The 17,737-nt window shown below is 39.3% G+C and overlaps 1 protein-coding gene across 4 annotated transcripts in view; it reads left to right on the forward strand.

Moving 5' to 3' along the window:
- Positions 1-17,737, forward strand: part of MOB2 (MOB kinase activator 2) — a 108,561-nt gene that overhangs the window by 49,266 nt on the left and 41,558 nt on the right. Inside the window, exon 1 of one of the 4 annotated variants that reach the window (XM_030273999.4) lies at positions 5,462-5,612. The exons of the other annotated variants lie outside the window; for them this stretch is intronic. Coding sequence (XP_030129859.1) covers positions 5,575-5,612 — 38 coding nt within the window. The 5' untranslated portion in view covers positions 5,462-5,574. Of the gene's footprint in view, positions 1-5,461; positions 5,613-17,737 lie in introns of those variants that run through there. 4 annotated transcript variants of the gene reach the window in all.

The following is a 17,737-nucleotide window of genomic DNA, read 5'->3' on the forward strand; positions in this document are numbered from 1 at the left end:
AGGGGGCAGTGCCTGCTCTAAATTACCTGCTCGCTGCTCTTGCCAAGAACATCAATCTTCTCTTACTATTTTTTATGTTACTTTATGAGCCTTCCTTTGAGATGGACAGAGTTCTAGGGGCTGATCTGAATGGGGGTCTTCATGCTCTACAGCCCCTTGCCAGAGTTCTATAAATACCTGTTGTCCCGGTGCCCATCTGCATGAATCAGGGCAGCCTTCACCTCCCACTAAAGCATTTCTTTTGCCACAGTAGTTTTGTTAACCCCGTGTAAGGACCTCTCTCTAACACCAAAACTAATTACTGAATTCTGCCCAGCTACTTCTGGTTTTAAAACCTAAAAATCATTTAAAGTTAATTGAAGAGAATGCACTTGAGTACCATGAAGTCCAGTAGCAAATTTCACATTACATTACCTCTTTTGGCTGGCCCTTCCAAAGAGCGATGTCTGTGTTCATTTGCTCCAAACCTATCTCCCAGAAGCTGCCCTGAGTGGGGAATCAAAGCAGGCAGTGTGCCAGAGGTTTGTTTCAGGCAGTTTGGCACACACTGAAAGCTTGGTCTTTCCCGTATTAAGCCATGGGCATGTGTCCACTAAGAATGATCAGGCAAAATTTATATAAAGGCCATGTAAATGATGTGTGTGTTTTCCTTTCTTTTTTCCCCCTTGTCCTCTGTCCTCTTGAGACGTTTTGTGTGGGTGTGTATTTTTTTCTAAATTTATAAACTCTGGCTTTTGCCCTGGTCCGGTAGAAACCGCTCACCCACCCTTTTCCGTTTCCAGGCGGATTGCTGTTCTGTTATTACAGTTCTGTAACTTTCTCCAACACTGTCCTCCTTTGCTTATTATAAACAGCTTGCAATAACCCTTTCAGTGCTGCTGTCAGTTTTGCTTTAAATCAGGACTGCCTGTTGTATTCCTTATAAAAACCAAACCAGAAATCTTCTCCTAAAAAGCAGATTAAATACTTCTCCCCTATTACAGCTTTCTCTTTGGTTATAGGAAATACATTACAGCTTTCATTTGTATATTGACTGTTGTAGTGTCCCCACACAGGGCTTTTTTCTTTCTTTTCAATACTAAGCCAAAATCTCCAGAGTAATGGGATTTCTTTACAAGTTTGGCAAAGAAATCTCTTCAGCTCTGAAGCTGAGGCAGCACTATCTTCACATGCCAAATGAATCAGAAGAATTTGGGGATAACATTTGCATCTAGCTATGTCTTAGAGTCAAATTTCCTGTTCTTCTCTTTTACTTTCCATTCCCTATGAAGTAACAATTGATAGTGATGTGCAAGATCTCTGTTTCTCTAATATCAGTGTTTTAATTGAGTCTGAATTATATAAGTATTTAGGTAGAAGTAAAGAGAACCTGGCTGACCCACTGTTTGGTGCAGTGCTGCAAGTGTAAAAGCAGCCTTAAACTTGTTTCTTGTAACAGTTCAGTACTTCATTTATTGTCTTGGGAATTAACTTGGACAGTCCTTAAATACAAGTTATGATGCAAGACAGTAGAAAACAAGGTTAAGCATTAAGTTAGTGGGTATTTTCCAAGAAAAAGAGAGTAAATTGCTTCTTCAGTAGTCAAATAGATGAATTCAAATAGATTTTTCAAAAGAGGACAAACAATACGCCTGTAAAGTAATAATAAATATACTGTAGAAGTAACTTTTTAATACTTGTGACAACCTTGGCTTTGGCGAATAGGGTACATATGGCCATTCTTTCTCCTCTCTTTCCTGACCAGATGCAGAGAACTAAGGTTGCTAGTGAATATTTCTTTTTAGATGTAGAAGGATGTTTCATTCATATGCAAAGCTCCCCCTGGATGAATAATTAAGCTCTGAGTGTACTTTAAGTCTGTCCAAGTAGTGGAGGACTGGCTTTTCTCTTCTGTACTCAGCCTTTTACTTAACATGTACATTTCCTTAGTAAATGGGAATTTATTTAATAGGAATTGAGATAGATCTTTTAATGATGTTTTCAAAGCTCAAAGTAGCCGGGACATAGTTGGAAATGGTAAATCATCCATGCTAATTTATGTTATCTAAAGAACTGCTCTTTAAGCTAATGTCCAGAATAACTAGGCCAAATGGTGCTGTTGAAATTCCCCTTGGAAGCGGAGCAGTAATTGGATGAATGTTTAGCCTGTGAACAAAAAAAATCCATGCTAAAGTTTATGGATTCTACTTGGGAAAGGGAAAAAAAGAGAAGTGGGCTGTACAAACACTTCATTTGTCAGAAGGGATCTTAAGGAGACATAAAAATGTTTTCCCTTCTCCCATGTGCCTTCACCAGAGTGAGGATGATTCAGCTTGTGTATGGTCTCTGGAATGTGTACGTGTAGAGAGGGAGGTGAAAAAGATTTCTTTAGGTGCAGCTAATTGAAATTACTGTAGGAGATAATGTCTATAGCACATTGCCTCACTGTGGAGTTGCCTATTCAGCGAGTTTATCATCTTTATGTTGACTGAAAATAAGAGGCTTTTTAATCTCTGTTAACAAAGCACATTTCTCTAGAAGACTTCTCTGAAGCAGGAATTAATTGTTTCTGAAGTGGTTGTGTTGGCAAGTAGGCTTAGCTGTGTTCCTGTGGTAAGTTCTTTTGTCCATGATAGCATTTTGGGATCCCAGCATCGATGTGGCTGACTCTGGCACTGATTGGACAGTTTATATTTAGTTGCTGGTTTTCTATAATAGTTTTCAGATGGAGATGTTAAAGAACACATACCCTTGTGCTGCTGTAATCCTGAAAGAGCATGGGGGAGTGAAGAAAAAAAAAAGGAATTGATGTCTTTGTGCAGAAGTAGAGTTTAGAAAAAAACAGCATCTGCTTTCAACAGCAGAATTCTGAAATTAATTTTAAAAATTTAGGTAGCCAGTGAAAGCAAAATGCTCAGAAAATTAATGTATAAATCACTTAAATTTTGTATCCAGAAAGGCACTTCAAAAAAGCTGTGGGGTGGTAACATTATTATCGTTGTTATTAATATTTATTTATTTATTGTTATTATTCTCCAGTTTAGAGTAGTCAATGGCTGTAAAGAAATAGTTATCAGACATCACCTCATGACAGCTCCCATGTTCCATATTGCTGGTGCACCTGCAATGCAAATTAGTAGATACCCAAAGAAAGCCCAGTGTCATATATGATTCAGTTACACTGTCAGATGTATCTTTTATTTCCAGTAAAACTGCAGACATACCAGAGCCTGGATTTTACTCTGAGCCTAGATTTAAAGTGACCTCTCTAAACATATTCCAAGAAGAGAACTGAGTGCAAGTTTTCATTTGAGATGGGTTTGCAGAGCATTTAGAAATTATCTTCACATAGCATTTTTGATTTATTAACTTTATTTTTCTATTCTCTAAATTATTAGCCAAATGAATCATCCTAACTTACTTTGATAAGCTTCCAAGACTGTGTCTGTGCTTTACTCAGCACTGGCAGGTAGGTAACTGCCTGCAGGGACCTGATGTCGAGCTGTTCTGTGGCCATAGGGAATACTGAGGGACAGTGGAGCCTGACCATAGCAACTGGAATAATTACCCCTGGTGCCAGCCATCCGTAAGTAGGCTCTTTGTAAAGCTGAGAAGAACACGAGGTATCATTCTCTCCCAGAATGTGTATGATAAAAACAGAGCACTGCCACCACTGTGCTTGTAATGTGTTGGACTTATGTGGAGTCCTGGCCACTCCGTCTGAGGAGGAAGTTCTAAAGCATGGTCTAGTCTGGTTTGACCTGAGCTACTTTGTGTCATGGTTACACAGCATAATTTAAATTTTTTTTCTACCAGCTAGAACTGGAATCATAGAAAAGTAGGGATTAGAGACACCTGGAGAAGTCACCTAGTCGGTCCCCAGCTCTGGAGCAGGATCATCTCAAAGGCCTGCAATAACGCAGACTCTGTAATCTACTCCTGTACTTAAAGCCCAAGTACACATACTAAGCAAAATAATCCCAGCCTGCTGTGTTTCTTGCTTAATTCAAATGCCTTTGTGATGGACAGAGCAGGAAGAACATTTTGTTTTCTTTCTCTTTACATTCTTGGAAGGTGTTGTCTTGTTTTTCTCCCTCAGTTTTCGCATCTGTAAGACAGATAAGCTTCTTGGTGCTCTCTGGACTCCAGCTAATTCTACATGTGCCTTCAACTAGGTTGCCATGGGTTGAGCACAGTGCTCCAGATTAGGCCAGATAGATGCTGAGAATTTCTGTCCTGCAGATGCAGCATGTTTGTGCAACTCAGTCTCATTGCCTTTTATCAACAGGACCACGTTGATTTCTTCAGCCTATAATACCATGTAACTCTTTTTCTCTCAACATTTGTGATCTATAGTCCCTATATAGGTATTCTTGATTACACCTAACTATAATCTGAGGCACCTATGAAGAACTAAAGTAATTCTCCTTTTTTTAAAGCTGGTTTTCTGTAACTATTAAACTACTTAAAATAAAAATGCAGCTTGACAAGCATGCTGTCTTTAGACATTTGAGCCATTCAAATAATAATAATGTTTTACTTGGGCCAGAGTTCTATGGGATTGATTGCTTCTGCTTTTTAGGTAGTGAATATTTAATCTTTATATTTGTCTAGTGTGTAGTTTTCCCATTATCCTAAAGCAGTTTCACCTGGGCCACAAGTGATAGTCATTTCAACATCCATATTTTTCGCATGATTTATAACTTAAGTCGCCGTTGATCTGCTCTCAGGCAGTAAATGATCAACAGCTACCTGGATTGATTTTTGCATGGTGTGGTAGACTCAGCAAACATTAAGCTGTGCAGATGTTTGGTTCACAGCTATCAGGGTGAAGAGAAAGGGCAGGAAAACAGCCTCATCAGAGATGCTGCAATGCTGTGATGATTTATGCAGGGCAGCTTGCCCCGCACTGGACTGCTAGAGGGTATTTTTCCCTGCAGCATTCAAGCGTGACTTTAGATCTGCCTGTTTTTAACCTACTACAAGGAAAATAAGCCTTTTAGCCACTAATCGTATGTCCCTTTCCACATGTGTAATTTCTAACTTGATACTGGGAGGAGGAAAAAAAACCCAAAACAAAAAAGGCTGAGTATTTGTTATCTAGGGCTTCTTGTTTAGCTGCCTTGTGCTCTGAGGGAGTGCTTGAGTAATAGTTACAGCAGGGCTGGTGAGCAGGAGGGAATAGATCTGAAGCTGTTTTCAGGATATGCAGAAGAAGAGCAGCTTACTGATCAACTACAGCTTTCTACAGAATTTATTCTTGCACGTGCAGGGAGAGCTTTAGGTACTTTATCAAAAACTCCTCTGAGCTTTTGCTGCTTTTCCTTAGTGGGCTCCCAAGATTTTGTGAGAGGTGCTTTGGGGAGATTTTACACCTCCAGACTCCTGTTTGGCTGCAGGCAGTTTCCTCTGGGCTTCCTGCTCAGCGGCTCTGGTGGTGGTTTCGCATTGTTCTCCACTGATGACTCAGAGAAACAGGAAAGAGATCCCCTGGTGAACAAAAAGTGCAACCACCAAACAGGTGCCTGTATTCTGGTGTTGCAGAGGACAAACCACCTCATTCTGGACTTTTTCCTAAGATTCTTATCTGCAAGTATGAGACTCAGGAGGAATGGGTCATACACGCTGAACGGGTAAGAAAGAGCCTACATCCTCTTTTCAAACTTCATCACTAAAACCACGTGAAAACAGAAGCCTTTATTTTCCTCTCTAGTGACCAGGTGCATGAAATAATGGCCATGTCTTTTGTCTCAAAAATAACAGAGGATCACAGCATAGGAAATGTGCAGCTTATTTAGCTTTGTTTTCTTCTGCATCTTGTTAGGTTTACTTTTATAGTGTTTGTGTTTCGTGGGGACAGGTTAGAGTTGTCCATGTGTTCAAATGAGGTGGATCTGCTCAGTAAAGCCATGAAACATTAGGAACTTGGTGATTCCTGAAGAAGTGCCTGTGATAACTATTCTAAGTATTTTCCTGCTTTTGGTAGAAAAAAGAGCTAAACTCATTAAATGTGATGCTCCCTGACACAGAATACAAATTACTTTAAATTTCACCAGTCTAAAAAAATAGTTTAAGTTTTCACTAGTTGAAACTACTACTCTGAGTTGCTTACTAGCTTTGTGGTTTTAAAAATACTGATCTTATTTCTCTCCGATTGTTGTTACATCTTCTCAGTAATAGAAAATATACCATAACTGCAAAGATGATAATTAACTAAATATTCCTTGTTCAAGGAATTTTATAAAAATTGAAAAGAGAATTTGCAGGTGATTGGATTTTCTTAAATAATTGTTTGATTTTTACTAAAGCAGATTCTTGTGTCTTCATGTGATGCAAGTTTCATTTCTGAGCACAGCTTAGCTGGTTGAAGAGGACTCGTAATTCCACTGTGCAATGGTAACTGTTTGCTTGCAGCTGGCAGGTGATTTGGCAAATGAAGAAAGTTGTTAGTCTTGGAGTGTCACTTTTCTTAGCTGTCTTTAACCCTCTGTAATGAGTAAGTGCTGAGGTAGGTTTTGCATGGTGCAGCTGCCTTAGTGCCACACTCCTGAAAGCCCAGATGTGTTTTGGATGTGCCTCAGAGTACAGGTGTGCAGACTAACCCCACGGTGCCTTAAAATCACGGTCCATGCTGCAGCTGAGTGACAATCTCTGCACAGGAGAGGCAGATCCCAGCCCAGATGGATTGGGAATACTTTGGCTATGTGTTCAGCTGGACTGCACTGGTTTTTGCCTGCACTGTTTTGTCCAATGTAGCTTAGAAGGATCTTTTGCTTTGCCAAAATATGTTTACATTTGGTTTTTAAAATATCCAAAATTTGATTTGGATTAGGTTTTCTTAATGGCAAAGTAGATGGGTCTTAACATCTTCGTGATGCATCCTTACCATTTTTTTATGACTGTAATAAAAATGCCATTATCCAACTGCATACAAGATCAAACATAATTGAAAGTTACTATCTTACAGTGTTTGGTTTTAAGCAAATGAGTTTGTCCCTCAGTGGGATTGGGTTTGTAGTAGAGAGAGGCTAAGAATATATTCTAATTAACTTGGCTCTTTTGCAGAGTTTTGTGACCTTTGAGAGATTATCTTAGAGAGTCAATTAAGAAATTATGTTGAAAAGCAAAAGGTAATGGATATTGCTTACGTGAAAGGAATTTTTTTAGATTTTAGTTACAAGAAGTACAATCTTTCAGTGATTTGAGTTTTATTACAAAATGAATGCATGGTGTAAAAATTCAGGGAAATATATTGTGCAAGATCACCCTGTGCATCTGTTATGCCTTGTTCTAACTTGTGAAATGATGCATAATTTTTAAAAGGAATTTCACTTGTTGTGGCCCAGTGTGTACCTGGCATTACATTTTACAGTAAGCATTTAACTGCAAGTATTGTATTACAGTGAGTAAAACCAGGGGCACCCAAATGCTTGGATGAAAAAGAAGCTTCAGCTGTGAGTTTGTGGGAGACTGCAATATTATCTGATTCTAACATGCTGATCTGCTTTACTTTATTAAACAACAAATGCTGAGGAGTTGATTTATCTAATTAAAGAAATTCCTTTTATGTTTATCTCTTGCCTAGATGGTTTAATAATGCAAGGTAATGGAAAAAGAGCTTCAAGTATGTTTTCCTGTTTAGCCTAAACTTTTGCCATGTCAGCAGAAAAGCTTGTTTTGATCTTCAAGGGTTTTTGTTTGGGACAGCGTGTTCCACTTGTCAGGTGGAGAGGCACCCTGTTGTGCAGGTCACTTGAGGAGAGGGGAGCTCATTGGGGTGGAGTGTTGTAGGGCAGATAGTTACTGTGGGAGTACTTTTTACAGGGCTGTGCATGAAAACTTTATTATTAAGAAACAAACAAGAAAAAGAATAAAAAAACACACACAAAAGAAACCCCAAAACAAAACAACAACAACAAACATGTCAAACAAACAAACAAAATAAAACCCAAAAATGTCCCCAAAACTAAACAAGAAAAAAGGGAGTTGTAAACAAGAACATGTAGCAAAAGTCATCATGATGATAAGTTTATTCCATTTGGTATGATTTGGTCAGGCTCGGATTGCAGTTGTAAACTCATAAAGGGGGGGAGAGATTGCAAGGGGATCTAAGATACTTGAAGATATTTTCCAACCTAATACCAGCAAAAAGCCTCCCCTGCCTCACTTTCCTGCTGTTCCATCACACCTCATTTGACACTAGTGTAAGGACTGTACAAATATAAACATGAAACACAACTAAAATCCAGTTTCAGTTAGAAACAGTGATTTATAGGTATCATTTGAGCAGGTCTCACTGGACATGGGCATGTTTGCTCTTGCTTGTTGAAGTGGGTAATTGTTAGACTTGTGGAGACAGGGGGATCTGGTGCTGAGATTCATCAGAGGACACTGAGTTAGAAGTGCCACTTTATCTTGCTGAGACTGAGGTAGAAATCTTACCTGGCAGCATCTCTTTGACCATGTTGTTAAGTCAGCATTGCTGTTGTGTGCTATCCTGCCATATGCTGATTGTATTTCTTTGCATTGCAAAGTTTCTTCGTATAAACAATCTCTTTTGAAGGTCATCTTAGCTTGGGAGATATTAATTTATTTGCTTGGTGCTGTGTTGTGACACAGTGACACTGAAAAATGCACTGGCACTGTAATCATTGCAGCATCAATTTTTTTTCTCTTTGCAATTGCTATTTCTTCTGTCTTCTCTTGTCCCTTTACCATTTGGAATGAATGATACTCTGCATAAGTCTTTGCAGGCTGTTAGGGCGTCAAATAACAAATATTGTTTACTCCACATCTATTTCCCCTTTTTCTCCTAATGAGTTTAAGGAAGGGTATAAATCCAAGCAGGCATTTCACAAGATATGACCTCAACACAGCTTGAACTTTGGTCACAGGTCAAACTTTAGATCATAATGGGCAGGCCTATGCATTCCTATAACCTTCCTAGTGGTTCAGACACAACTGTGTCCTCCTGGTGTCCCTGCACAAAGGCCATGCCCTCTGCAGGAAGGCTTTGCTGCAGTGCTGAGTAGATTGTCCAGCTGTACAAGAGAACACCTCTGTTGGACTGCTGGCAGCTTGCTGACTTCCCTCCCAATAGCATAGGGAATACCGACCAGCGGCCTACAAGGTAAAAATGCACCCACACTGAGCTTTCTGATGACCCTGGCCAGAGAGCCACATGATGATTCTCTTCTGCTTGTCGTGGTAATTTTGACAAGGCCAAGTGAACCACATTTGGTCTGAAAGTTCAGGTTCAGAAGCTTGTCAACTGATGGCTATTAAAACTGAGTAATAATCTCTGCAACTCCTGCACAGTGGCCATCCCAAACCTATGGTGATGGAACTGAACAGCATGTGGAAGAGATTATTTGCTAAACAAACGTGTAGCACAAACTAAAACGTTTAGATGTTAATTAAATAGTTTTTATCTTCTCATCATTGCCCTACCTGACTCTCCACTGCAGAATAACTGCTGTGTGGCATGTTTTCCTGGGACAGTGAGTGCCAAAAGAACATATAGCTAGATCATCCATTCAGAAATCTGGTGGGGGTGAAAGCTTTGACAATGCAGTATTTGCAGTTTAGCACCTCAGTGCCTGTGCTACTAAGGAACGCTTGTGCGATTTTTCTCAAAAAAAAAAAAAAAAAAAAAAAAGTTTAACTTGTAATTTTGTTGCATCAGTGTTACACCTGAGAGTTCAAATAGCTGAGCCCCTCCCCTCCGCTCAGCACTGCCCTGGGCCCTTGTGAAAAATGTTATTTGAGTTCCACTCTGCATAGAAGGGAATTTTTTTTAAAGTTTTTTTTTCCTGCATTCATCTCAGGTCTGTGTGTACACGAAGGTGATTATATATTATCACAGTCAAAACTAACCATTGCCTTGAAACAAATTCAAGTTGGATGGGGACAAAATACTTTGGAATATCTTAATGATTAATGTATGCTCACTGACTGATAAAAAATATTGTTGGCCCCAAGATGTTTCCTCTTTTCCAAGCCACTGCTTTAAACTAATGACTTTTGATTTTGAGCCAAGTACTGAAATTGAAAAAGAATTTGTTTTTCTTGTGTGCTTCCGTCTTGTACTGACGTAAACCAAGCCAAAGAGAGAAAGTAGTGTCATATGTTTGTTTTGCCCAAAAAAGTAGAAATGGTAAAGAACATAGTAAGTCTGCTTCAGAAGGCCTTTTTTTATTAAGTCTCATTGCAACTGCAGGAAAAAATATCTTTGAAGGATGTGACAAACAGCTCATGAAAGCCTGTTGCAATAGCTCATCTGGCAGACTGAGGTAGTATGAACACCCAAATATCTTATCTGAAGAGAAGCAGCTGTTTGAATTTCTTTACAGTCCTCCCAAATTACCACATTTTCTGTCATGAAAAAAGGGGAATCTAAGGGTAGCAGTACAGACTGTTATCCTTGGAAGGCAGAGCACAAATATATCAGATTAGGGCCAAAAACGTAGATTATCCACTCAAAGGCTTTTTAAAATTGGGAATCCATTTTTGGAGTGTAGTCTTTAGAATGTTTTGTGGTGTCAGTAAATGCAAGCCAAGGTGCAAAATGCCAGCAATGACTCTGCCTGGGTCAGCTCTAGCCCTCTCCTCATTGTAATGTAGTTACAGGTGTACTGGTACACTTTCTGAAGCTGACAGTGATCTTCATTCATGTTACAAGTGAGATTGGCTTCTTATGTGTCATAGAGATGCCCTTATTCTGCTGCTTTTTGGAGAAGGAGGGTTGCTGCAGTGTATGCAGGGATGGTGTTTGAATGCAGACATCTAAGACAGCTCTGACTGCTGGGCGTGTACAGAAGGAGAACAGACCCTGAGGACAAGGAAAATGTGGCAAATACTCTCATGCTATAAACAGCAGAAGTTTCCTTTATAAAATACTTTGCTCCCACTCCACTCCCCTGCATCCCATGTCTGCCATTCCATAACTGCACAGTGACACAGCTGAATGATGGGGACAGGGTTCCAGTCTCACACATTTACCACACACAGAAAGGGTTTCTGACTGTTTCTGACACTGCTGCCCCGCTGTGCTGGGAAGGTTCATTCCAGCAGGTTCTGCCTCCTGTGCCCTTCCCTGTGCTCTGCCTGAGGGAGGCCCCATTTGTTTTCCTGTTGGCTCTACTGCAGGAACATTATGGAGGGGTTATGGAGCCATCAAAAGCTGGAGACAAGAGGGTGGTGATGAACACAAGGGTCTTGAAAGCAAACAGCAGGACTGAGAGTAGTCTGTCAGTCACCCTGTCACCCTGCAGTGACAATAGCTTACCATTTGCAGCAATTCCACGACATTTTGGCATTATTTATGCATCCTGGGCACTCCTGCTATTGTCCATCTCAGTTTGAAATACAGTGCAAAATACTAAACCACTTCTAGAATTGTAATTCTGCATCTTTGTGTAAATCTTCACCTTCAGGAATTGTGTTTGTTTTATAGAGGGTTGGGTGGTATTTTTTTGTCCTTTAAACTATTTAAACTATTCAGGTTGAGAAAATTGTAGAAAGTAGTTTGTAGAAAGTTGGGGGTTGTTCAGCCTGGAGAAGAGAAGGTTGTGTGGAAAATTCACAGCAGCTTTCCAGTGTGTGAAGGGAGCCTGCAGGGAAGCAGGAGAGGGATTCTTTATCAGGAACTGTAGTGACAGGACAAGGAGTAAGCATTCAAACTGAAACAGGGGAAATTCTCTACTGTGAGGGTGATGAGGCACTGGAACAGATTATGGGGTGTTGTGGATGCCCCATCCCTGGAGGTATTCAAGGCCAGGTTGGATGGGGCACTCAGGAACCTGGTCTAGGGGAAGGTTCCCTGTCCATTGCAGTGGGGTTGGAGCTAGTTGACCTTTAAGATCCCTTCCAACCCAAACCATTCTGTGATTCTATTGCCTTTTACATTCAGCCTAGCTGTGCACGTAGGATTTGTCCCACAATACAAGATTTATGATGTCACATGTGTTTTCTTTGGAATTTTTTTTGCGTGCGTGAGCATTCAGAAGTAGTTTAAGCATTTTTATATTTGCTAACAATGTATGTGTAAAGGCTTAAACTGCAAGCCTTATATGGGGAAAGTATTATAAATGTAATGCTTCTAAATAAAATATTTCATTAGAACTTCCACTGTGAGTCATTGTTGTTATATTAATAGTGTTATTCCCAAATATGGATTTGGAACAGGACCTTCTTCATGGTGAATGCTGCAAATGACTTACAGAAAATTAATATTTACATTAAATATAATTTTTTTGGGGGGTAACCTCTTTGTCAGCCATTTATATGGATCACTGGGGCATATAGTATAAAATACCTTTATGATGTAGTTCTGAAACTGCAGTACTCTGTGCCAGTTGGTACTTTAGTATCATATTAGAAAAGTCTTTGTTTTTGTTTTGGTTTCTTACTATGAAAAAGTGATTAAGATTCAGGCTGTGGCACAGAAGTATGCTCAATTTGATACATACTCTTAAAACTGGCCTGCTCAGTTTGTCTCCCAACTTTTGGAAATACTCAAATCAAAGGACAGCCTATAGGAATATATGTTCCTTCTTATAGCATATCTACATGCAGCTAACAGCAACTCTTCATGGATATTTTATTAGTCTCTACCAGAAGCAAAGATTTAATTCAGAACTCCAGAATGTATTGTTGCAGGTCTTGTGTGTGTGTGACTTCTTCCCTCCCTCTATTTTTTCTTTCTTTTTTTTTTTTAAATCCCCCTATAGCATATGTACTTAAAGAGAATGCCTCACCTCTTGATAAAAAACAATGTTGTGATACAAATTCAAGAGAACTGTCATCCTTGCTCTTACACAGAATCTCAGGTGGTAGGAAGTGCTCATCTTAGGATCTGAATGGTACAAAGATGTTCCATTAACAATCTGGGGCCAGAACAGGGAACAACTCAACACTTCAAATGGCTAACATTTAAATTTTTTTTTTTTTTGCACCTTCTCTGCCACATCCCTCTCTCCCTACAAGTAAACTGCTTTCTGGGGTATGTACTGTGGTTAGGGCTTATAATGAAAGTGGAATATTTGCAGGGTAACAAGTGCCCACTAAAACTAGCCATATAATTTATCTGTTTTACACCAGAACTATTAACAGCCAAATTTATAGCTCATTAGTAATAATAGAGGCAAAAAATTAACTGTCAGCTTTTATACCATTTACTGTGAATTGCAGATACGAAACTTGATATGCACTGGACAATTTATTTCTGCTTCTTCCCCCTAAGATGCTCTGAGGACTAGAGATTTTTAATTGGTTGTTTCTGTGAAAGGATACTGAATAATTGTATTAAATGTAGCAATTTAAAAAGCATTTTTCAGTGAATTCAGGCTTTCCATTAAAAGAGAATGGGAGCATGCTTTCTTCCCATGCCCACTGTCAAACCATACCTATAAAAATGATGATGTAAATTGAAGCTTCTTTCCTTGTAGCTGTCTAGAGGGAACTCTTGAATACGGTCCCCTTTTAAGCTAAGGAAGAAAAAGCAAAACCAAAACCGGGTAATGATTTTTTTAAAGTCTCCAATTCCCATAGCTGTGTTCTGCCAACAAATCAGCATACACCATCACTTTGCTTAGTGCTGCCAGCTTAGCTATAAGAAAATAGGAGTTATTACACTTCATCTATGTGGGAGAGAAGAACAGTGATGCCACGGGGTGCTAAGGATTAGGAACTTCATGCTTTGCAAGAGGCTCCTGCTGAATGGGGGGGGAGCTGCAGCACCACTGCTGCTGACTGCTGTGCTTGTTGGCTTATTGGTTTGGGTGCTTTATTTCACAGCAGTCATGCAGCTACATTACTCAAAGGTGTTGAGCACATTATTTTTCAAGACAAGTGTTTGCCTTCCCAGTTGGTTTTAATTATGGATGTGTTGAAGATACAGTAACAAGGCATTTTCTCTGGGGCATTTAATCATTTTTTCATTATAATTTGATTTCATGGACATTGTGAGAAGATTTTTGTAATGAGTGATGGCTCACAGAACACTGAAGAGATTAAATATTTAAATATTTTTATGGGGTTAAATGCTGTCTTGTAATATGCTCAAGACACTGCACTTAGGGTTACAAAAATTTGGTTTTTCCTAAGCTCTAAAAGGCTGTTGAGTCTGACCTTGACAAGCACAAGTTTAGGTAGCTGTGTAGGAACAGAAAGAAATTGGATTTTTTCAGGTGCGTTTAATTTTTTCACAAAAAAAAAGAAAAAAAATTCTCAGTGGTTGGAATATGGCTTTTGAAAAAAGAGGTGGATTCCTATCCAGATTAGCATTGTAATACTGCTCTTATGCCTAACATCCAGACTGCCAGACGAGCAGTCTGGATGTTAGGTGCTTCCTGCAAAGGTGAGTAACATCTCAAACTTAGTATGTGATGCAATCAAGCTATTTTAGGACTTTTTTTCTGGGGTAGCTCATACCAAATAGTGTCAAACCAACGTCTTGATGGGGTTTTTTTCCCAGTGGAAAAGTTTCTTTCTGTTCATACTAATTCTTTTTCTGTTACTTATTTTTAATATGTGTTCCTGATACACATTTGATCAATAAGATCTGTCATTTCAAACACATAGATTCATTAACAAGTGAGTGACCTTCCTAGAAAACCCACACACATTTCTGTCCTAATGGATTTTTCCCCCCTCCCTGAGCTAAAGACAATATTACTACTGATTTATGGTTTCTGAAGTGGAGGTGTAGAACTTTCCTGTGCTCTGGAGAGCTGTATTCTCCACTTGAAACAGCATACTTTGTAAAACATGGATAAAAATGTCTAGCCACTTTATAGGGCTCATAAGAACGAACTAACTTCTACAGTTATTGAAAAAGACATTTATTTACATTTGTTGCATTTATGTATATGTAAATAAAGTCTGTGCAAGGGTCTTGGGTAAAAATAACTGATTTTTTCATTTATGTGTAAGTCTGCATGAAATATAAATACGTTTGAAAACAGCAGCACTGGGGTGAGTAAACATTAGTAAGCCCAGCCATCCTGTCGCTTACCTTACAATAATTACTGGTCTGCATTTGAAGAACAAATCTTAATGTTGCCAAACTCCACCTTTTTCCTGCCCAGTCTGTATGTGGGAGAGTCTTTATAAGAATGTGTTTCCTGTTTCCCAGACAAGGGAGGGGAAAAATGTGTTTTCTCCCTGTTCTGAAAAACAAAAGCCAGGCAGTGACTGTGTGCCCATGGCAGCTGGCAGCCTCCTGAGAGCCCCTTGGCTGGGCCCTGGGGAAACAGCCCCTTCTCCCACTGCCCATCCCATCAGGGTCTACTTGCACACTTGTGTCAGACAGAAACCAGCCAAGAGGTGACAGAAAGAGTTGGATGTGTGGTTTTTATTAGGTCAATTCAACCCAGGCTTTGAAACATAGAAAAATTGTCATTATTTTCCCCTTTTTCTTCAGGCTCTGTTCCCAATCCCTTGTTTTCAGTTTTATGGATTAGTTTTTGTCACAGGCTATCAAGCTTGAGAGTAAGTTTTACAAGGAACAGTGGCAGAGCAGGAACATGTGCCTAAGCCATATAGAAAGTAACTGTAGCCCTCTCCAAGTGCAATCCTAATACATTTGTAAGGACAGTAAAAATGTACAAGATAGCAACAGAATGATTCCTCTTTAGACTTGGAGAGATATCTGTAGGTGTGGCAGTCATGTGTCTTCAAAACCAAGTCAATTAGTTTAGATTTTAACAGCTATGCCAATTCTATCCCATATTCTGTGAACAATGGGATATGTTCACAGCCTTTTCCCACCTTAAATTTTGAACATTATTCCTATTGCAGCATTTCCATTTAAGATAGTACAAATTGAGGCTGCTGTGTTTTAAAGTCAAATCTACTGCTACAGTGTTTACAAAACTAAATTTTACTTTCATGGAGCCAATTTCATCCCAGTTAAAGTTCACATCTCTTCTTGATGCGATCCTTTTAAGTAAAAAATACCATAATTTTGCTTTCTGGTGGAGAATTGTGCAGTCAACAGATGGATGTGATCAACCGATGGAGTCACAATGGGCAAATAGTAGTGTGTCACTGTGTGTTAGAGAAGTCCTATGAATGAGCTCTCCTAAAAATGGTTCAAGAAAAGTAAGGGTGTAGGTTTTCCAGAATGTGGTTTTGGAATCATCAGTTCCCATTTTTCTGTTTTGCTCTGGAAGGGAGTTACGCTGTGTGTAAGTTTGCTTGGCCCATCAGCACGTGCAGTGACTGTAGGAGTTCTGAAGAACATTTAGTGGAAAGGAGAATGTCTTGTAGTGTTTTGGAGAAATTAATGGACTGAATAAATAAATTGAGCTTTTTATATTCTACATGTATTGAAAATCTGGATAGAATAATAAGTTTTCAACTTTGCTACCATGGCACTCTGAATAGGAAATAAAAAGTATGAATTTCCACTTCTGTATGCACAGAATAGTTTATTGCTAGTAAATATCATAGTAAATCTGATAAATATAAATAGTAAATCTGTTCTATAGCATGAATAAGTATAATGAGGAGGCAATTTGTGTTACAAACTATGTTATAATACAGCTTAAATATTTTTATTGTCATGTTTTTGAAAACTGATTGTAATCTGTCTGCTCCCCTATAAGTGTACACTGTGATATGGCAATGCAATTTCAAAATAGACAGCTCTCTGAGGATTAAAAAAATACTTACAAAGTGTTTCAGACCATGCTTCATCTCATACATAGGAATGTAATTCCCTAGTTGTCCCAAAAATGTTCTTCATATTTCTATACTTTTCAAGTTTCAGACTTAATGCTCAGGCTTGATTTTCTTTGTTTTTACTGCTTAGAGTGATCCTTCAAAGGGTGATCAGAAAACTGCAAGACTGTGAGGAGATCATTGGTTTTTGGTAATCATTAACCATGGTGAGCCACAACCCTCATTGTTCTCTGACATGAGTGTGCACTGAACAGCTCCACTTGGACTGCACCTCTTCATTCTCAAGTCCCAGCCTTCTGTTTCTCCAAGTGTTTTCCTGTGTTCTGAAGCACTTCTGACTTCCTCCAAGAGCAGTACTTAACACCATGTCCTGGCAGCTTGGGACAGTGGTAGCTATGTGTACTTTTGCTCTGTGTATGGTCTTATCACTCTCATTTATGGGAACTGATGTAGTTGCCCACGCTGGGCACTACATCTTTGCAAATTCTTGGCAAGGATTGCACTCAATTTCACTCCTAGGTCTTAAAGCATGAGAATGTGAATCAGGTTTTGTTTCTCTGTATCCATTCTGCCAGTTTTTGAACAGCATTGCAGCTTCTGGATTATTTAATATTTATGTGTACAGAGCAGTTGTTTGTTGCCTTCATGGAAATGCAAGGCTGTGTGTGAAGAGTTACACAAGCAGAACAAATGCCAAGCTGCTGAGCTGTTTCTCACTGCCAGTCTGTTTCTCTTAAGCAACAATCTGCCAACAGAAGTTGTACAAAAGCACATGTCTACAGTACAGGAGGAAAATCTGGCTTCCTTTGTTGCATGGTGAGAGAGCATGGGCTTTCAAGTTTTGCTGGAAACTGATTATCTGGAATTAGAAATGAGGCAGTAAATGAAGCCCTGGAGAGGGTAAACTGCAGCTTTCACTTTTAGTAGAGGTGTAACATGTTGAAGTTTGGAAATGTCTGCAAGTTGTGACTTGCATAAGCCTTGGGTTTCTCATCCATCAAGTACCTCAATGATCCTGAGTATGTGGAGTGTGTTTATGGGGAGGGTGAGGGTGGGTTATGTTTTTCAGCAA

This window comes from Taeniopygia guttata, chromosome 5 (assembly GCF_048771995.1).
Source record: "Taeniopygia guttata chromosome 5, bTaeGut7.mat, whole genome shotgun sequence".
Lineage (NCBI taxonomy): Eukaryota > Metazoa > Chordata > Aves > Passeriformes > Estrildidae > Taeniopygia > Taeniopygia guttata.